The sequence below is a fragment of the Saimiri boliviensis genome, chromosome 21 (assembly GCF_048565385.1).
Source record: "Saimiri boliviensis isolate mSaiBol1 chromosome 21, mSaiBol1.pri, whole genome shotgun sequence".
In the NCBI taxonomy this organism is placed as follows: domain Eukaryota; kingdom Metazoa; phylum Chordata; class Mammalia; order Primates; family Cebidae; genus Saimiri; species Saimiri boliviensis.
The window spans coordinates 28,095,146-28,117,315 of NC_133469.1; the positions used below are offsets into that span (position 1 = coordinate 28,095,146).

The 22,170-nt window shown below is 45.8% G+C and overlaps 1 protein-coding gene and 1 long non-coding RNA gene across 3 annotated transcripts in view; one reads left to right on the forward strand and one right to left on the reverse strand.

The window, feature by feature from the left end:
- Window positions 1-4,527: 4,527 nt before the first annotated feature.
- Window positions 4,528-9,028, reverse strand: LOC104652951 (uncharacterized). The gene is made up of 3 exons (XR_012515373.1): window positions 8,872-9,028; window positions 7,424-7,827; window positions 4,528-4,980 (listed from the first exon to the last, which is right to left on the reverse strand). It is a non-coding gene; the product is annotated as an uncharacterized LOC104652951 (long non-coding RNA).
- Window positions 7,555-22,170, forward strand: part of GRK3 (G protein-coupled receptor kinase 3) — a 144,195-nt gene continuing 129,579 nt past the window's right edge. The window contains exon 1 of one of the 2 annotated variants that reach the window (XM_074390769.1): window positions 7,555-7,647. Coding sequence is in view for 1 of the 2 variants with exons in the window: in XM_039462500.2 (XP_039318434.1) it covers window positions 8,341-8,453 (113 nt within the window). In the remaining variant the exon portion in view is untranslated. Of the gene's footprint in view, window positions 7,648-8,272; window positions 8,454-22,170 lie in introns of those variants that run through there. The other variant, XM_039462500.2, reaches the window with a different exon arrangement.

Sequence of the window (22,170 nt, forward strand, 5' to 3'; positions counted from 1 at the left end):
TGGTGACATCCCTCAGAAAACAAAAAGACTAGCGAGGTGTGGTGGCACATACCTGTGGTCTTAGCTACTTGGGAGACTCAAGCGGGAAGACTGTTTAAACCCAGGAGATTGAGGCTACAGTGAGCTGAGATCACACCACTGCACTCCAGCCTTGGTGACAGACTGAGACCCTGTCTCAAACAAACAAACAAAAGAAAATGAGGCCACCCCTCTCCATTATAAGTGTCTGAGGAATGTTATTAAGATAGTCCCACCAAGTGTTTGACATGATGGTTGGCACACAGCATTTAATAAGTGTTGTCTGTCACGATTTTCATTTGCTGCAGTCAGAGCGCTTATCTGGGAGAGCATTTCAGCATGGCTGTAAGCCTCCTGAAATTGACTATGTGCCTTGGCAGATGAGTGATTTCTTTTGAGTGCCTTCCATGTTGATGGTACTCAATAAATATTTGTTGCATGAATGAAAGCGTAAACTACCGTGTCATGGGTCAGGCAGAAATAGAAGTAGAATATAAAAGTGTGGGCGGAGCAGTTTGTAGATCGTTTGGCAGGCAATGGGGCGCTATTGAAGGTTTTTGAGCAGGGTCAGGAAAGTGCCCGATGGATTGAAGGAGGGAGGGTTAGGAAACAGAACAAAGAGCTGGCAACCTGTGTGCACCTTCCAGGTGAGAAGTCAGAGACATCTGTTCCACGGAGAAGGGAAAGTGGGAGGGCTTTCCTTTTGTACTTGACCACTTCAGAGGCCTGCAAATCACCCTGGACCACGTGCGATGTGCTTGTCTGCTTACTGCAGGTACCCTCATCTAGGTCTCTTAGACTGGACTGCTACCCTAGATCCCTCTAGGACCTCCCTTAATTCACCTATTTCCCCCCCTACCAACTGCTCCTGTATCCCCCAGCCAGAAGGATCCTATAAAATGTTCCCTCTCTCACTAGTGTAGTGGACCAAAAAAAAAAAAAAAAAAGTTCCCTCTGATTTTGTCACTCTCCTCTTGGAAACCTTCCACTGGCTTTCCAGTGCCCCGAGGACAGCTTCAGTTCCCCACTGTGGCTCCAGGTATTGCGGAATCTAGTTCTGCCGACCTCTCTGACCAGCCCCTCCCTCCTCTCCTCCTCACTCTGGTGGCTGCCCATTTGGGCTCTGGTGATCTGACCTCTCTCTAATCTGGAACTTCCTCCCCTAAGTGAGGCCAGCGTGAACAACTTCAGGGTGGGAGACAGCCTGGGCATCTTGTTCCAGTGCAGATTTGGCTTTAGTTAGGTCCGTGGTGGGGCCTAAGATGCCAGTGTTTCTGCTGTGTTAGCACCACTCTGCAAGGGGGCTTGCAGAGTGCAGATTCTCAGGCCCCGACCGGACCTCTGAATCCGAACCTGCATGTTGGCAATTCCAGCACCTAAGTGTCTGGGGGTGCTGGTGGTGAGCACATCTTAGGCGCAGGTGACCACTTTTCTGGTGGTTCCCAGGGGAGGGTAGGGGTGGTTCTTTGGGATCAGGGTTATGCCAGGTCTGGCCCAGGCAGCCTGGTTTCATAATCGAGTATGACCTATTTGAATCTATACTCATGAGCTGCTCTGTGTTGAGTAGTTTGGGAGTCATTTCTGCTGATCAAGAGAAGAAAGAGACCTGATCAGGACAGGAAAAGACGGGCTCTGAGAGTCGGGGGTGGATTTGCTCAGTACTAGCGGCCACTGGCCCATGTGGCATATTCCAAAATGACCTGTGCTTGTAAGAGGTTGGTGGGAGATGTGCACACATTTTCTCAGCAGGCTGGGGTCGTTGTTAGCCTTTCTTGGATTGGTTTTGATATAATTTCCCAGCTAAATGGCACGCATCCTTTCACACAGAATGCTGGAGGGAAGGCCACCAGGCTAATGGCCAGAGGTGACTTTGTGATGCAGAAAAGTTCTGGCCTTTTGTGACTCACATATCCAGAGGTCATCTTCTTACTCCATGAGAGGGGGACAAGCTGGGCTGTCCATTCCCATGGAGAGGCCAAGGCCTGCCCTGGCTGTCCGTGGTTCCTCAGAGCCTGCGTTCCCATTACCATGGTGGGCCCCGAATTCCCTGATTTTGCTGAAGTCTTGTTCTCTTGGTCTTACAGCTGTTCCTTGATCTCCGTCCTGGTATTGATCCCAGCCCGGGTTCCCTGACTCCCCTGCAACCTTGCATCTAAGTACCTACAAATACAAGCTGGGAAGTTGTAAGGAAAAGCAGGACATGGCTGTACAGAACTTAAAAATGCCACAGCAGACAGAAGAGCAGATGTCCTATTGCTGAATGTCTTCCAGACAACCCCACCTCCAGGCTGGCCACACACTGCACGGAGTGCCTAGCCTCAGACTGTCTTGCCCTCTCTCTTACTCCCTCTTTCAAGTTCCCCTTTAAGTCTTCTTTCCTAAGCAAAGGGCATGAATTCTCTTCATTCCTACTCCTAAAGCTCCCAGACTCACCTTTGCACAGCCAAGCACGTCAGGGCTCTTGACTGCAGGAGAGGTCTTCCAGGCCATAAGCCACACCAGGGACCAGTGGGGACCTGGCGGTTAGCTCTCCTCCTTTCATAGGATGCATCCCTGGAGTGGCACTTGTGGTTTTAAGTAGCAATTTCCCCTTCCCTTTAGGTTATTTTCCAATAGAAGGCTGAGGCAATTTACAATCTTTATGTCATTCATTCATTCATTCACTCACTCACTTATCCATCCAACACATATACTGGGCAAAGTCAGTGTGCTGAGTGCAGATGCTGGGGGAACAAATACGGACAGGCTTGTTTCCAGAAACAAGCCAATGGATTGCTCACGTCACCTGCGGACTATGGTGACACTGAAAATGATCAATGCCTTGGGTATTGCCGTATGCAACGAAACCTAAACTCATAAGATGTTATTGAGGGGAGTAAGTGCTCTTTACCTTGCAAAAGGATTCACTGCAGGATTAAATAAAGCTGGAGAATTTTAGAATTTGAAAAGACCTGAGGAGACCCACTCCTTCAATCCCTTCATTAGTTACTGGTGAAAAGTGAGATTTAAATAGTTTAGGAGGGTGGAGCGTGGTGGCTCATGCCTGTAATCCCAGCACTTTGGGAGGCTGAGGTCGGGGGATCATGAGGTCAGGAGTTCGAGACCAGCCTGACCAACATGGTGAAACCCCGTCTCTAATAAATACAAAAATTTGCCGGGCGTGGTGGTGCGCACCTGTAATCCCAGCTACTCAGGAGGCTGAGGCAGAAGAATCGCTTGAACCCAAGAGGCAGAGGTTGCAGTGAGCTGAGATGGCGCCACTGCACTCCAGCCTGGGTGACAGAGTGAGACTCCATCTCCAAAAAAACAACAACAAAAAACACCCCGCTTAGGAGACAATGCCAGAGCGGGTCAGAGCTGGCACTGTTTTATCCATTCTCGGTGCTGGTCTCTTTCCATCAGGCCCTTTATGATGTAGAGATGCTGTAACCATGCTCTGTAGATAACCAGGTCAATATTTATCGAGTGCTTTCTGTGTGCCAGACACAGTTTTAAGCGCTTTTTACAACACTGCTCTCACAGCACTCCCATTAACAACACTGGGAGAGAGCTGAGACACAGAGATTAGACAACTTGTCTAAGTTCACACAGCTCAGGACTGGTCTTGGGCTTCTCATCCGGGCCACTTGACTTCTGAGCCCATGATCTGAGCCACAGTACTGTGACTTTTCTTTAGAGTGACTCCCGGACCAGGAGTCCCCATAGAGAAATGTGTTTCCACTCACATATGGAAAGTATTTCTGTATTGAACATCATTTTAGTGCTATGAAAACCAAAGCTTGGTATCACACCTTTTGGCACATCTTTTTAAAGTTGCCACATATACAGCTGCCATTGAAGTTTGTAAAGCTTTGTGGATAAAAGTACCATGAAAAGCGGTTCGTTTGATGTGAGTGACAACCAACAGAACTGTGATCCAAATGATATGTGAAATGGGACAGTGGCGCCTGGGAGGGTAGAAATACCTGCAGAGGTTTACAGAGTGAGATGTTTGTCAATAAAACCATTCGGAAGTCAATTTCCTGTTGTTTTCTTGAGAAGCAACTCTATTTAAGAAACTGCTTTTACAAAATCAAGTTCTTTTTAGCAAGGACTGCTTTAAGTATTGCGACTGGAATGAATGAAGGGCAGTCATGTTCTGCACTTTTCAAAAGTCTTCTAACTGGAGTCTTAGAGCTGATTTTCTTTTCGTTTGTGATTAATTTCCCAGACTAACATTCCCAGCTCCCACCCCACCCAGCTTTTATAGTCCAGAGATTCTGAGAGTAGGAAGTCCTAGAAAAGCCCAGAATCTAAAACAAGTAAGACCACTCAGTTCTCTAGCTTTTTTCCTTTCCAGTTGTTAGCAAAAGAAACTTTGGTGGCTCACGCCTGTCATCCCAGCACTTTGGGAGGCTGAGGCAGGCGGATCAGGAGGTCCAGAGATCCGAGACCATCCTGGCCAACATGGTGAAACCCCGTCTTTACTAAAAAACACAAAAATTAGCTGGCTGTGGTGGCATGTGCCTGTAATTTTGAAAAAATGAAATTTACTGTTTATTTCTTTGTTACACATAGAAAATTAAAGGTAGTCCAAGACATCTCAGCCCGTCTCCCAGGTCTTTTTGGACATAATTACACACAATAATAGCAAGCCAGATTACGAATCTAGCTCAGGGTCAACTTCTTCCAGTTGAATGACTATCTCTGGAGCTAAAGCAGCAGCACCGGTTGTTGGTTCTCTGCCTCCGACTCCCACAACACTTCTTCCTTTATTTTCATAGGCTTGTTACTGACCTCCGCCTCTTCATCTGAAGACTCATTGAGCTCCCAAGTCATCATCTATGCCAATTTCAAATACTCTCACGTGACAAAAGATTGGAACTTGACACACAGGATACTTGGGAGGCTGAGGCAGGAGAATCGCTTGAATCCGGGAGGTGGAGGTTGTAGTGAGCCGAGATTGTGTTGCCGCACTCCAGCCTGGCAACAGAGAGAGATTCCGTCTGAAAAACCAAACCAAACCAAACCAAACCAAACCTCTGGAAAGCCTAAACTTTAATGCACCCATCTCAGCAGTATCTCCTCTAATGATGGAAAGTCGTAGAAATGAAGAGAACATCATGAACCTTGCGGGAACGTTGGAGTTTTGTCTATTATCACAAGCAGCGTGAGCCCTAAGTCATTTAAATCCTCTGGGGGTGGGGTGGGGTGGGAAACATAATTATTTGCAAGGGAGCATTATTAGCTAAGTACAAATGGGCTGCTATTTGTTTTCACTGTTCTTTGTAATGATTACAGGCTGGGGATGGTGTTTAGTAACAGGATCCAGCAGGTCAGTTATGACAACTTCGTCACTGTCATTAACCCCTTTTGTTTGCAATGAACACAAAAAGCCGCTCAGTATTAACAGAGTCAAGGAAAAGAGAAAGAAGAGGGGGTGGGGAAAGTGAGACACCCAGAGGGCCAGCCAGGGAACAGAAGTTCACACACCATGAATACCAGAACAAAATACCCCTGGGTAATTGACTCAGCTGACTCCCAATGGTGCGGGGGGCCTCAGTGAGAGGACCACATTTTGAACTCCCTGTTCTTTCTGCCAAAAGAATAATTGCTTGTGTTTATAAATGCAAATATTTTTTGCCATTTTGGTTCCTAGAAACGCCCTAGGGAGATGTTATTTTTGGTAAGGGGTCTTCCTGCTTCAAGGGTAATGACTGTGAACAACTAGTTTCAGTATCTTCTCTAGCACGCCAGGGTAAAATGAAGCAAAATAAATAGAGGAAGTGCTGTGACCTTTATTGGGGATCGACTGGGTGCCAGGCAAGATGAATTTTCCTTTTTTTCTTTTTGAGACTGGGTCTGTCACCCAGGCTGGAGTGCCGTGGTGTGATCTTGATTCACTGCAGCTTCCGCCTCCTGGGTTTAAGCGATTCTTGTGCCTCAGCCTCCTGAGTAGCTGGGATTACTGGTGGGTGCCACCATGCCTGGCTAATTTTTGTATTTTTAATAGAGACAGGGTCTCACCATGTTGGTCAGGCCGGTCTTGAACTCCTGGCCTCAAGCGATCCACCTGCCTCAGCCTCCCAAAGTGCTGGGATTATCGGTGTGAGCCACCGTGCTGACAAAAGGCATTTTTTATGTGCTTTTTCTCCTCTGTCTTCTCAACAACCCTGGGGTAAAAGGCCTCATGACCACTTTTCCTATGAGAACAATAAAGTACAAGGAGGTAAAAGATTGCCTCTAAGATCACCCACCTAGAGGCATAGGGCAGGGATTTGATTTCAGGTGTGTCTTGTTCCAAACTTACACCGTACTGCTGGGGGAAAACAAAAAAAGAGCAAAAAGAAAAACCCAAAGGTTCTTAACTGAAGACAACCAAGACAATGTAGGCAGAAGTCAGGTCTGATCATGTGGATGCCCAAATGATAAGCGGATACATCGAGAGCAACTGCGTTAATTAAATCATAAAAATATGTTCTGCTTTTTTGGGGAATTTACTGCTCCTCCTGGGGTGACCCTTGGCAAGATAGTCTGTCTTCCTGTTTTTAAGCAAAAACAAAGTGGGTAGGAGATGAAAGTTTGATATTTGGCTCATGCAGAGCTTTGCCTTATTCATATATTTTGTGCTTGCCTGTCACTTCGGCTTTCTATTGCCAGACCAAGCTCCGTCGACTGCCATTCCTACTTCTGACACTCGTGTTGTCCGTTTCAGGACAACTTTACGCCTACTGTGCCTTGGGTCTTGAGAAACGCATGGTAAAGCTGACCAATGGCGGAAGGCAGGCGGAGCAGGGAATCAGATTTGAGTCTCCTGGTGCGGTGGGATAGAAAACAAAACAGGGAATCAGGCTACTTGATGACTGAATTAGGCTGCTTCTGCAATGACACTACATGAAACATCTGAAATTTGACCTTAACTGTATCTGGCGGGTCCCTTTAACCCTCTAAGTTATGGACAGAACGTTGACTCAAATTCTAGCAACGTCTAGGCTCCTGGGAACACATTCACCAATTCAGGTTTTTAGAACATTCATTTCCAGCTTTAGGTCTTCCTAAGACTGCCTGCCTGCGTGTCCCTTAACACCACTCCAGCCTGAGTGTCACATGGATCCTGTATTTGGACTTGTGTGTGGACTTGTGTGTACACTGTAGAAAAAGAAGCAACAGAAAACCCCAGGCAGTGGGGTGGAGTCATGACGAAAGACACCGAGGCTGAAGATCGGGAAGCTGGAAATTCCCCCCAGTCTGGGTGTTTGGGCTCTATCTAGCTTTTCCACTTCCCTAAATCACCCTTGTGCTGCGAGTGTGCTCGAAGTAGATGCTCCCTAATTGTCTCCGGTACTGACCGTAAAACCCAAAGGGCTGGAATACTCTCTCCCTATTTCTCAACACCCATTTCAACACCCAAACTAAAACCTCTCACCTGAGTGCAAGGGAGTGGCGACCTTCTAAAGCCGAGAGCTGTTCCATCGTGGGGGGGGGCTCCCTAAGGGCAGCTGTTCCTAGCGGGGGAGCCCTCACCCCACTTTGCTCAGCCTGAGACACGCAACTTTTCTTCAGCTTTCTTCGCTGAATTCTCACGGCGGGGCTGGGGCGGCGTTCAGGGTCACGAGCGAGGGGCCCGGCCCCGCTGGGCGCTGTTCACAGGTAGCTCGGGCTGGGGCAGGGGGGCTTCATCACCGCCTGCGGGGACAGGTGGGACACAGGCATTTCCGGGGTCCTCTCAGACGACGCTGATTGACACTGTCCAGTTGGAGAGCTATTGTGTCCAGGGCGCAGAGGCTCCCCGATGCCCCTTGGGTAGTGGGCATCCGGCCCAGGGCTTCTCTGGATGAAAGAGAGCGCGTGGAGCGGGGGGCGGGAGGTCCGCGCAGCGAACGAGGCGGCGGCGGCGGCGGCGGGGGAGGGGCAGCCAGAGGGGAGGGGGAGGGGGAGGGGGAGGAGGAGGAGTCCCTCGTGGCCACCTCGAGGGGAGGGCGACCGTAGAGACTCAGTCGCGAGGCGCGGGCCGAGCCGGGCAGTTGGGACCGGGCCCCGCGCAGCGCGGACCGTCGGGCGCGCGCTCCCCGCAGACCCTCGCGGAAGAAGCGGGGGGCGGCGCGCGTGCGCGGGGCGGCGGGCGGCGCGCGAGGGGGCGGAGCGGGGAGGCGCGCGGCGACCCCGGCGGGCTGTAGCCCGCGGCGCGCGCGCGCGCGCGGGGGGCGGGGGCGCGCGGAGGGGGGGGGCTGCCCCGGGGCGGCCCCCCCAGGTCGGGGAGCGGCGGGCGGCGGCGGCGGGCGCGCGTCCCGTCCGGGTCCCGAGTCGCCGCCGCCGCCGCCGCCGCCGCCACCACTCGCCAACATGGCGGACCTGGAGGCCGTGCTGGCCGATGTCAGTTACCTGATGGCCATGGAGAAGAGCAAGGCCACCCCGGCCGCCCGCGCCAGCAAGAGGATCGTCCTGCCCGAGCCCAGGTACCGCCGCCCCGGCCCGCGCCGGCGCCCCCCACGCCGCCGCCCCCCGCGGCCGCCAGCGACCCCCTGCGTCCGGGAGGGTCAGGCGCTGCGAGGTCGGCCTCGTGGTTCCAGTCTCTGAAATGGGGCGTCGGAGGGCCGGCGGGGGGACTCCGGGAGAGCGCGCTCCAGAGTGCCCGGCGCGGCGCCCTGCGCGCAGCGAGCGCCCCGGCGGAGGGCTGGTTGTGCCCTGGCTGGCCCCGCTCGGTCCCTGTCGCCCCCTCCCGCTCAGCCCCGACCTCTCCCGTCCCGTCTCCGGGGTTCTTCCTGTTGCTTCGCTGTGGTCCCTGTCGGCGCCTTGCCTGTCGCTCCTCCTTCCCGGGCTCTGCGGTACCCCCCTTTGCAACTCCATCCGCTCAGCTCCCTCTGGGCCGCTTACCTGGGGATTGCGGGCTTGTTGCTTGTCGTCGGAGGTACTTAAACTGCTGTTTTCAGTGCTTGCTCTTCTTGAAGTCCCTAAATCTAGTCACCTCCCTAGGCTCCTCTTCTAATTTTGTACCCAGGCAGGATTTTGAACCAGTCAGTGTGTCACCTGAGCTGCTTTCCTCAACTTGCACATCTACTGGTAGCACTTTATTAAAAAAATTGAAATGGGATTCACTTAAAAGGGCACTGGAGTGGGTGATTCCAGACAGGAATTTGCTGTGAAATTATCAAAGGAGGGCCCGATTGAATTGGCGAGGGGCTCAGTGAGTTCTATACCAAATTGCAATTTTCTCTTAAATGATTTATTATTAAGGAACTAGTAACATTTTTTGCTAGTTCGTATCATTAGCACTTTCCCGGAAAAAAATAGATCGTCAGGTTAATAGTGACTTTTAGTGTATGAAAGCTTCGGTGATTTTTTTTTTTTTTTTCTAGCTCCTTTCCTGATTAACATCATCGTGAATTGTACAGCTAATGCGTTTCCTTGATGCTAAATAGCTCTTGGAATTGATGCTCAAAAGAGGCACCTTCTTTATGGTGAATTTGAAACCATGCAGTTCTGTGAAATATTGGAATCTAAACCAAAGTTTTCATTCATTTGAAACCATCAGTCCTTCAAGTGTTAGGCACCCAAGATTGCTTAAATGTTACCTAATGCTAAGTGATCATCATATGATTTTTTTTTTTTTAACAAGTCCTTCTCTGAGCCCTATGATACAGAAAATATCAGTCCCCTTGTTATTTGTTGTGAAAAGCTAAATTGTGCAAATGCAGACATGCTTGCTAGATATTTTTGGCTTGCTTTTCCTCCTCAGCCCATGCCTCTTGTTGGGTTTGCAGGGTGTGCTACTCTTTGATAGGCAATGCCAAGTAGTGAAAATCAAGGAAAACTGCAAACCTGTCTGCAGTGTGGTGAATTTAACACCCCTATTCTAGAGTCTAGCATATCTAAAGCTAATGGAAAATAAATCAATGCTGCTTAAAATTTCCGTCAAATGGGAAACTTACTTGGAGAACAAGAACTCCCATATCAAACGTAAATTTCACCAAAAAAGCTGTACGTTTCTATAAATGTGATAGAAGAAGGCTGAATTCCTTTTTCTCTTTCCTACTGTCGCTCCATCATCCAAAGGCAGGGGGTTCTGAATATGTGGGGTTTCTATAAATAAAATTGATAAATCTCAACTCATGGCCAGTTATTTTATTTGGGTAGTATATAATATTACCCAAATTAGGAACTTCTGTTCAGTTTTTTTCTTTTTTTCTTGTTTTTTCTTGGTGTTTGGAACTTAATGTGACTTCTGCTTTTTTGGTGTCCTTCTTAAGAACATACTTCTGTGCTTAGGGTGTTCACTTCCTACTATGAATGCCTTTGTTTTTCGGTGGTGTTCTTTGGTAATGCTTTCTTTTAAGGGAGAGTGAGTGGCAGCTAGCATATTTCTCATGACATTTTAAAATTGAGAAGTATCAACCAGAGAGTAATTTTAGAAAACAGCCCTTTAGTCATTGTTATTCTGTTGCTCTTTTGAAAACAGACTGGGCCATTGGAACCTCTTCCTGAGTGTCTAATTTGTTTTCTACTTAGTGGCTTTGGCTTTAATTTTGTAATGTAGCCATTTACCTAGTAACAGTCACTCCTTGTGCTGTGTTAGATTGTGCTACGTTGAGATTATTAGGTAAAACATCTTGCCAAATTCTCTCTACCACTGGATGGCAGTTAGCAGCCTATCTATTTGATTTGGAAGTTGGGGGTTGTGGGATTTCTAGATCCTGTGAGAAAGTTAATTGCATGTTAAAATGCCTCAGTGTGGTGACTTAAACGGCTGGTATGGCTGGTATGACTTCATGCTGTTGGTAAAAGGTATACGGGTCAAATGTTTTCTGATAAGAGTTTCTATTTAAACTTCATTACAGAGCGAGCTGTGTGATCACCTGTTTTTGGTATTCTTGAAAGAGACGTTCAGATTTGTATTTTTAGAATCTGAATGAGAAACATACATTTTAATTTGCCTTTGGTCTATCACTAGTGATTTTTTTTTTATTTCCAGTGAATTGTTTGCAGTCACTATTCTTTGTGCTTCCTTATTTTAGTTACTTTGCCTTTTCCACAGTTTTCCACAGAAGAGCAACAGACCGAACTGTATAGCTAATTTAAATGAAACACTGGGTTTGCAGTTTCCTGCCTATTACAGGAGAGTCTCAGAAAATGGAACGTTCTGCCCAGGGGAGATTTTGCTTCTCTGAGACGGCAAGAGGCAAACATTTTGTTATGTTGACACGTTATTCAATTAACCAACCGATGAGTGCAAATCCTGGAAAATCTGACTATTTGTCCACATGATATAGCTGCTTTAGTTTACTGAAATGTTTGTTGAGCTAATGTAGCTGATAATGGGAACTACTGGGAGTAGTAAACTGTGACCCACGGACTCCCTGTGCAGGCTTAGTTAAAACAGGAGCATTCAGATGTGCAGGACATAAGCAAAGGCCTGCAAAGGGGCAACATCTTAATCCCTGGAGTGATTCAGACAACTTTTACTGTAGGCTGTATTACTGTTACTCTGTTTTTTTCCCTCTCCGAGACGGAGTGTCGCTCTTGTTACCCAGGCTGGAGTGCCATGGCGCGATCTCCGCTCACCGCAACCTCCGCCTCCCGGGTTCGGGCAATTCTCCCGCCTCAGCCTCCCGAGTAGCTGGGATTACAGGCACGTGCCACCATGCCCAGCTAATTTTTTGTATTTTTAGTAGAGACGGGGTTTCACCATGTTGACCAGGATGGTCTTGATCTCTCGACCTCGTGATCCACCCGCCTCGGCCTCCCAAAGTGCTGGGATTACAGGCGTGAGCCACTGCGCCCGGCCTACTGTTACGCTTTTTAAAAAAAACAGAATGAAATTCAGATGACTTGAAATCACACGTAGTTGAAAGAGGTTGAGTAACGTCGACTTAATCTTTCCCCTGGAGTTTCATTTCTGTTTACTGGACATTGCAAATGTTGGATCACCTATTGCAAAGCTTATCCTCTCAAAGTATTCATACAATATGATAGGAAGGTCTGAAACAACATTTTAAAGATTCTTTATAATTTTCTAGGAGCACTGACAGTCCTTAAAGGACATTTATGATATGCTTATTACATGACTTCAGTACATAGTTGTAAGTCATTTCAATGAGCCAGGCACAGTCCCTTCCTTCATGGAGCTTATAGACTCGTGTGAAATACAGAGTTGAGCCAAGAAGGATTTTTGCTTTAAAGTGTAGTGGCTTGAAGATTTTATTTAACCATGGACAAACAGTGTATGGATGACTTTTATCATCTATATACATAGAATATAGAATGATAACAAAGAATTACTATAGAATATAGACTAATTCATAGAACACATTATGTCTGGTGTTTTACAATAATGTGTTAGTGATTATCTTTGAAGAACTATCTAAACAGTCTACGTAGTGATGTGGCAGTTTGCATCTTTCTGTTTATGTAGCCACCACGTGCAGTTGATCTTCAAAAGTGGCACCGTTTTCTTCTTTAGTGGACATGGAGTTTATTCAGTGATTTCCTAGCTCTGGTTAGTAAGTGACTGCTGGATGACTTGAAGTGTTCCTCTCTGTTTAGCCTGTAGAGTTCTCGGTGTCTCCACTCTCCTGTGCTCATAGCTTAATTTTGAACTGAAAAAGTCCCTGTTTAAAGCACAAAGCCTTTAGAAATGAAGTATTCCTTCGTATTGATAGAAGTATTTTTTTTTTTTTTAAGATGAGTTTCGCTGTCGTCGTCCAGGCTGGAGTGCAATGGTGCGATCTTGGCTCACTGCAACCTCTGCCTCCCGCGTTCCAAGCAATTCTCCTGCCTCAGCCTCCCGAGTAGCTGGGATTACAGGCACCCGCCACCACGCCTGGCTAATTTTTGTATTTTTAGTAGAAACAGGGTTTCATCAGGTTGGCCAGGCTGGTCTCGAACTCCTGACCTCAGATGATCCACCTGCCTCGGTCTCCCGAAGTGCTGGGATTACAGGTGTGAGCCACCGCGCCCGGCTTGATAGGAGTATTTCTGTGTGTAAGACAGCGGTAGCGTTCTTGCTTCCTTTTCATTAAGGTACACATTCAAAACATAATTTGTTCTGGCCTTTCAGTTATTTCATTCTTGGTCCAAGTTAATTCGTGTCAGTGACTTGAAGATGCAAGGCCTGCATGTAGTTGTCAATTCTTAGAAATGGAGGTTCCGGCGAAATCAGTTTTGGACCTAGAATCTGCCGAAGCTGAGCATCGTGAAATGCTTCGAACTGAGAGCCTCACAGAGCTGTCTGAGGCCCAAGCAGTTCCAGCTTTTACACGCAATGCGTTCTTAGAGACAGCTTCTTAAAGTGTTTCCCCCAGTACGCTGAGTTGGACTTTGCCAAATATCTGTTTGGACAAGGAAGTAAACTATCAGACGACGGTGTCAAGGATTGAGGAAGGAAACCACAGGTCTTTTTCAGTCAGTGGCTGGCCAGCAGAGTAGTGAAATGCCAAATAGTATTAAATAGCTAGCAGGACGCCTGGCCTCCCTAGGGTCCCTGGAACTCTGGCAGGGGAGAGGGTGTAATGTCCATGAACTAATAATGTAATAACTGCCTTTAATTGAGAGTTTATCCTCTGTCAGGCAGTTGGCATAATTAGTTCATTTGTCCCCACAATAGTTCTACCAGGTAAGTTGCATTAGCTCTGTTTAACAGAATGAACAGACACTAGGGGAAGGTCAAAAGCTCAGCCCAGGTGACACCTGACAGCGGCAGAGGCAGGAATGAAGCCCAGGTTTCCCCCAGCCCGGGGTCTTTCCCCAGCCCAGGGTCTTGCGGGGCTGCCTCACCAAAAAGGAATAACAAACTCCCTCATGTCTTGTTTTGCTAGGAATGGATGAAACTGAGATCCTTTTTTATTTGGGGGAAAAATCCTTTTTGTACCCTTACCTTCAGCTGCTAGTCCTCAGAGACTGATAGCGAACAGCTATTCCTTTGGGACCTGTGAAAACGGTAATTATGATTAAGTGAATAAGCAGGTTGATCCTTATTTCCCATGAGCTTGAGGGCTAAATGCCTATTCTGTTTAACACAAGCCATGCACTCTTGCGGGTGTTAATGAGAAATTGTGTAATACACCATCTCACTATCCAACCTCAAAACAGGATTTCTACCATCCTTTTATTTAGAAAAGGGGCAGCTCGAGCTGTCCCCTCTCCTGAAATTTTCATTTCTGGGAAAAGAGTAAAAGGGAAAAACAATATTTCTGGCTTTATTTGCAATAAAAGTCGCTTTCTCATTCAAATAATCTTCCTTTGTTAATACAATCACGTATCTGTGGACCCCACTGTAGGTGAAAATGTAGGCTGTCTTCCTGGCTATCAGTGTCTCCTCTTCTTTCCTGGATACTGGCAATGGGGAAATAGAAATGATTCATTTGGCACCTTTTACTCTGTTACTGCAAAATCATTTGTATGGTAAGTAATTTGCATGCTAATGGGACTGGATATCCCGGCCCCCTTCTGCTTCTCTTCTTACTTTTTTATTCTTCTCCTTCTATTTTAATCATTGATTAGAAATTGCAACCCCCGGGCCCTTTTTGATTGTTGTATGGGTCTGAAATGCAGAATAAGTAATAACTTGGCTCTTCATATCCTGCAACTGTGTCTTCTAATTTTGGAAGCCTTCTTTTGGGTCCTCTCTGCTTCCACTGGAGCACACACAAATTTGGATACTTTCTATGTAGGACACTATAGAAAGAGCCCATAGCGAACACAGTGAAATTATTTTGGGAAAAGATTTTGCGATTGGTAGTTGGTGAAGGTCAGCTTGATCCAGCCTTGGACCTGTACTCTTGTGTGCCACCATTTCCCTCTCCTACAGTGTCAGGAGCAGGAAGAGATGCTGATGTGAAAATAGCCAGCCCAGACCTCCATCCTTAGGGCACCAGAAGGCCACTGTCATTGCTGGGCCCCTTGTCTTCCTGTGCCATCCCTACGACCGGCCAAACTGTCGTGTAAGCGAAGGTTCTAAATCAGGAGCCAGGTGTAAGGATCTGATTCCACTGGCTACTTGCAGCGAGACCTCTGTAATTCACTTCGATTTGCTGTATTTAGTTTCTCCATCTGTAAAATACAGTATCTGTTCCTTTCTGATCGTAAAATGCCCCAATAAAAATGTCTTGTGAGCATTTTCTGTCTATGCAATACATGTGTAAATAATAGGAAACATTAAAAATTAGTCACATTGAATTTCAGACACAGATAAGAAAAAAGATGGGAAGAAATATTAAGAGCAGTGATTAAAAATATACCATAGGGTTATTGTTGTTGAGATTTGATATAGTATGAGATACAAGTCCACCTTTAAAAAGGTACAAAATGGTAGCAAATATTAAGGCAGTCTTGCAAGGAGACCCTGGTGCCATGTGCTTGGAGGGAGGAGGGAGTGGGTTTGGGAGGGAGGACTTCTGAAAACCTGGCTGATTGGCTGGAACTGAGAAGAGCAATTGCTGAGCGTCAGACCCATAAGAAGGGTAATTGCCCAGATTTCTCAGTTTTCCTCCTCTAGCTGCTTATTGTGGTACTGTGTGTCTTGAACCTTCTGTACATGATACCTCACTCATACTTTCTTTTTCCTTTTTTTTTTTTCTTTTAAATTATGATCCTTTAAGTTCTGGGATACATGCGCAGAACGTGCAGGTTTATTATATAGGTATATACGTGCCATGGTGGTTTGCTACATCCATCCCCCCATCATCTACGTTAGGTATTTCTTCTAATGCTATCCTTCCCCTAATCCCTCACCCGCTGCTATCCCTCCCCTGGTCCCCCACCCCCTGACAGGCCCCAGTGTGTGATGTTCCCCTCCCTGTGTCCATGTGTTCTCGTTGTTCAACACCTGCTTATGAGTGAGAACATGCACCTCACTCACACTTTCTGTCTTGCTTGCTCCCCTCCCTCCGTTTCCTTCTTACATCCATCTATGCATCCTGTAGACTCTGGGCGGGTGGTATCAGTGCATAAGAGTTCACAAGCATGCTACTTAAATAGGTGTAACCAGGCAATTAGCAGAGTGGACGCATTCTTTAGAGGTCTTTGTTTCAGAAAAGTGAATCAAAAATCATGATCTAAAAGCAGCTGGCTTCATTGTGCATAAGGCAATTCATTTCAGTCTTCCTTAGACATCAGCAGACTATATATTAGTGACGTAGACGTGTGGTATCTCATGTTTGAAAAGATCTTGGAGGACATCCAATCTAGTTATGCTTTTTGATGGCTGACTTCCCTCTCTAATATCCAGCCACAGCATCTTTGATGAGCATCAGACACTGTGGTATTAGGTCTCTTGTAATACCGTCTGGGCGCTGATCTCTTATCCCTTTGTGGTTGTGCGAAACAAGTTTAGTTCCGCTCAAATGTGGCAGATAATCAAATATTCGAAGGCCGCTCCTCTAGCTCAAGATGCCTTTTATAGGAAGCCGTCTCAGTTCCTTTAGTTACTCCTTATAATGCACACTGCTGTGTGTAATCTATGCTCATTAGTCTGCACATTACTGAGCTGAGTGAGAACATCAAAATTTATGAAGACCAAAAAGAGAACTGTAAAATTATCATAATTAATTTAGTAATGGCAAAGCTAGTAATAAATTCTATTTCAAGTGTGTGGTTGAGTCCCTCTGAAGTTCCATTTTAGGAGAAATGTTTTGGTTCCTTAAATGATTTAAAATTCATTATACCAGTTTGCTTAGGAGATGGATATTTTCAATGGTCAGAGTTTGGAAGCTAGGTATGGGTGACATGTGTGTTATGACAACAGCTGCTATTGCTGACTGCTAAGTAGGTACTAGGCACTATATAATCCTTGGATAATTATGGACTAAAATATTTCAGAAAGGAAGTGTGAGCTTTAAATATGCTGAAAAAATCATAGGATATTAGGTGGTATGTTTCAAAACATAAAACAAAATCCCATTGGCTGGGGAAGACAGCACACTTCTTTAATGTCAGCAATAAAACTTTCTTGAATAATATGCTGTTAGTATTTGTGCATTGTGTCATTAAGTCAGTCCATTCATCTGTATTGTCTTGTTTAGATGCTAATATGTCTGGTGATATTTTCAGGTGTATTTCTTCTAAATTTTCCATATCTTTATTGCCTCTGATAAGAATTTAAATTAAAAATGAGGCCGGTATGGTGACTCAGGCCTATAATCCCAGCACTTTGGGAGGCCAGGGCAGAAGGATCACTTGAATTCAGGAGTTTGAGACCATCGTGGGCAACATAGCAAAACCCTGTGTCTACCAAAAGTCCGGAAAATTAGCCAGAAAATTAGCCAGACAACAGTGGTACGCCTGTAGTCCCAGCTCAGCTACTCAGGAAGCTGAGGTGGGAAGATCATTTGAGCCCAGGAGGTGGAGGTTGCAGTGAGCTGAAATCATGTCACTTCACTCCAGCCTGATAGAGTGAGGCTTCGTCTCAAAATACAAATCAAAACAAAACACCCCAAAACAAAAAACAAGAACTAAAAGTTGCATGGAATGGCATTCACACAGCTGCTAAATATTGCAGACTTTGATTTTCCCTGGTGAATGTGTAGGGCTGTGATGGTATTTTGGAAACAACTTAAAAAAAAAAAAAATGAGGTATTTGGTGGTGGTGGTGGGTCTGTCCTCCACTTAAAATGGAATGAATCCTAATGGATAAGTAAGATTAGGGACTTTAATTTACATCTTTAACCTGGTTTTACCCTTTTCAAGTGAGTTTTCTTTGACTTTTTTTTTATATGATGACACTATAACTGGGGAAAGAATCATGCAATAAATACTGTCATCACCAGTAGGTATAGAATAGCGTGCAGAATTTCTGTGCTGTCTTTTGGTTCCATTTTGGACCTGCTTCTTTCTGTTTTGTTTCCAGTGGCAGTGGAGAAAAGCTTGTTATTTATGCAAAACATCCCAATAAGTATAGAAGGGAAAAATTGCACAGTAGCGGTGTATATGTGTATGTGTATATATATATATATATAAAATTGTACTTTAGGTTCTGGGGTCCATGTGCAGATCTTTAGGTTCTGGGGTCCATGTGCAGATCATGCAGGATTGTTGCATAGGTGCATACATGGCAATGTGGTTTGCTGCCTCCATCCCGCCCCTGTCACCCCGACAGTAAGCATCTGTCTCTTACTGTGAAACTCACATTTCTCCCCGTGTTATCCCTCCCCAACTCCCTACCCTCTGCTGTCCCTCCTCTAGGCCCCTCCCCACAGACCCCAGTGTGTGATGCTCCCTTCCCTGTGTTCGCGTTTTCATTGTTCAGCACCGGCCTATGAGTGAGAACATGCAGTGTTTGATTTTCTGTTCTTGTGTCAGTTTGCTGAGAATGGTGGTTTCCAGATTCATCCATGTCCCTACAAAGGACACAAACTCATCACTTTTTATGGTTGCATAGAATTCCATGGTGTGTATGTGCCACATGTTCCCTGTCCAGTCTGTCATCAGTGAGCATTTGGGTTGGTTCCAGGCCTTTGCTCCGCACAATAGCAGTTTCTAAGCAATGAATGAGGAGACACGCATGTCAATGACTTTGTTGTTTCTCTTCATCCCTCAAGAGTTTTTGTGGATAGAGATGTGTTAGGGTTTCATCATATCGTTGACTGGCTCTTACATTCCACATGGAACACTAGCTTGACTCTCTGCATTTCTGCCCTTTAAGTAAGGTGACCTGCTTGATGCTGGATTGATGTTTCAAATTATTTTAAACATTCAGGCTACTCTATAAGAAAAGCATATTTTGGTGGTGGAAACTCCTTCCTGTGAGATGACAGTTCTAGGTGAAGTGTTATGGTCTGTGATTATGACTAACTGGGGCAGCGTGGATGATGGTGGAGCAGATAGACAAGGCAGGGCAAGTCGGAAGCGCTCAGTGGTTCTAGCCCTTCACAGCCCTCTTTCCCTTACTTTCAGGAAACGTAGGCTTTACAACTGGGTTTTGAATTGGGCCAGTATTGAAATGATCTTAGTGAGAGGCCAACTTGCTGGACTTCTCATGTAATATCTGTATTACATAAATCTATAGTTACACAGATTAGCTCGTTAAACCCAGTGACAGTAAGTGGTCATTTATTTCGTATTTATTGCAGTAGATGGTCATTTATTTAGAGTTTAAGAAAACCCCACTAAGATTCGTAGATAGCTTTTTATACATATTAACTCTTTTTAGTTTTGCAGTTAATGCTTGGCAGTAGGTGGAAATTTTAAAAAGAAAAATAATTACTCCAGATACATCCATGTGGAGACATTGAGAGGTATATTTCATCTATCTGGGGACAACTGGTTTTCTTCTTAGATACTACTCTCTTGACCAGGCGTCCCCAGACTTTTTACACAGGGGGCCAGTTCACTGTCCCTCAGACCGTTGGAGGGCCGCCACATACTGTGCTCCTCTCACTGACCACCAGTGAAAGAGGTGCCCCTTCCTGAAGGGCGGCGGGGGGCCGGATAAATGGCCTCAGGGGGCCGCATGCGGCCCGTGGGCCGTAGTTTGGGGCCTCCTGATCTTGACTGTGGTGCAGGGAGTGGCTTTGAGCCACTTAGAAACTAGATTTTACTGTATCAGTGTACTAAGCATCTGTCTCTTACTGTGAAACTCACATCATCAGCCAAGTCTGCCTGACTAAACCATTCTCTTCTTAGAGGCCTCTGGTTCTTACTTTAAGGTTAAAAACCCTTTTGCGAATCCTACTAAGTGAGAGCCTCCCCCTCCCAGAAGTGCACTAACTCTCTTACACAGTAATTTATCTGAAAAGTTACACTGTAGCTAGAATGTCCTGTTTGCTACATGATATTAAACAGTGGCTTCCCAGGAGCCTTGGAGCCCAGCCTCTGTGCGGGTGGGGCTCTCTCTCCTGTGGGTTGCTCTTACGGGAAGCAAAATGACCATCAGAAGGTGGTGTAGTGAGCACAGACCCACAGTGGGGTGGCTCAGTTGGTTACTTGGGACCAAGTCGCCCCTCCATAGGGGTGGCTTACACTGGATGTCCAGTACTTGAAATCCCCGATGACAGGTAGCTTCAGAACAAGCCATCTTTCTTTATTTTCACAGTTCCCATTGTAATTGGTGGGCACACCTCCACTGGATTTGAGAATACGGTTCATGAACCCACTGCCAAAGCTGCCCAGACCGGAAACCTTTGGCATTTCTTGGCCCTTTGTGTTATGTATTGATTTAAAGTTTGTATTCTCAGAGAGCAAGCTTTCTTCTTTATTTAGAGATTCTTGGAAGTGGCCCTGTAATACTCATCATCTTATTTTAGAAGAAGAAAATTCAGGTTCAGGGAGAAGTTAATTGCTTAAGGTTGCATTGATAAGAAACGGCACAGCTGAGCTTCAAACCCAGGTTTTCTCATTCCACGTTCAGCATATTTTAAGCTTTCAGACTGTCTTTTGCTTGGTGAATCTTATTTGATGAGGAGGGGGCTCATAGATTTGAGTAGGGGCGCATTATCAATTACAGACACTAGTAACACAGTCTGAAAATGCATTGTATTCATTCAGTAAAGACGGTCAGCTGCAGGGGTCTGAGGAAGTGCTCCAGCAGCATAATTTCCCTGGACACTTTGACTTAATTCCCTAGAAGAAAAGATGTCATAGACTCCATGTTAAATAATAAGATAGCTATTAATAATGATGGCAGTGGTATAACTTGAGAAAAGCCGCATGTCATGTGTTGTTAATATTTTCTTACCCCAAACATCTTTTTGTGATTTTAGGTGCATTCTTAATTAAAATTCATCTCTATCTCTGCCAGTAGGTAAATGAGTATCTCTGTCTTGAACATGTTTGTCAGTTACTCTAGATACATAGAGGTTTTTTATTTTTTTGAGACAGTCTCACTCTGTTGCCCAGGCTAGAGTGTAGTGGTGTGATCTCGGCTCACTGCAACCTCTGCCTCTCCTAGGCTCCAGTGATCTCTTGCCTCAGCCTCCTGAGTAGCTGGGACTATATAGACTGTACCATCATGCCTGGCTAATATTTTGTATGTTTTGTAGAGGCAGGGTTTTGCCATGTTGTTCAGGGTGGTCTTGAACTCCTGGCCTTAAGTGATTCAACTGCCTCAGCCTCCCAAATTACTGGATTACAGTCATGAGCCACTGTGCCTGGCCCATAAAGGACATTTAGTGTTAAAATTGGCACTGATTAGCAGTTGTTGTTGTTGTTGTTGTTGTTGTTGTTGTTTTGAGATGGAGTCTTGCTCTGTCACCAGGCTGGAGTGCAGTGGCATGATCCCGGCTCACTGCAACCTCCGTCTCCTGTATTCAAACAATTCCCCTGCCTCAGCCTCCTGAGTAGCTGGGACTGTAGGTGCCTGCTGCTGGCGAATTTTTCATATTTTAGTAGAGATGGGGTTTCACCATGGCCAGGATCGTTTCCATTTCCTGACCTTGTGATCTGCCCACCTTGGCCTCCCAGAGTGCTGGGATTGGGGGCATGAGCCACCTCGCCCGGCCATTAGCAGTTCATTCTAAATTGTGATGGGAAATTAATGGAGCAGTTTGCATATCTAGCCCCTATCCACAAAGGTTGTTGAGCTCAGCCTGGGATAGAGTTGTATTTGTCAGGAACACATCTGTAAATCTGTTTATGACTTGCCTTCTTCACCTGGTAATGCATGCAGAGCTTTTCCTCATCAGCGGTATATAGATCTGTTGAGTCTTTTGAATTGCTGCAATGATAAGTCAGAACAGTAATCTACTTAACCTTGTGCTCATAATCCCAAGTACAATCGCAGTGAGTGTTCCTCGATATGTGCCTTTGGTTCTCTGTGTGAGTCTTGCTCTAGGATAGATACCTAGAAATTAGTAAGATATGGGATGCCAAATGATCCTCTACATTGTAAGGATGTATATGTTATAGTCAAGTAAAACAAAAAAGAATAATGTTAATGTTGGTTAGAACCAAGAATTTAAGTGTATATGAAGAGATACATGAGTATAAGATAAGACTTAAATAAAGACTCTGTAAGGTCAAATTTGAATTGGAAAGTTATTTGAAATTCATGATTTTTTTTTCCAAATATGAGTACTTATCCCCAGTCTTTAAAAAAAATCTGAGACACAATTTCATTTCCATCACAGTAGGCACCCCCTACAGCTTGCCCCACTCCACACATGGGCGAGATGAACCTGGAACCTCTCTGTTATCTGTTGTGTCAGAAAACAAAGAGCCATCCAAGAATTGTGGCGGGCACTATGC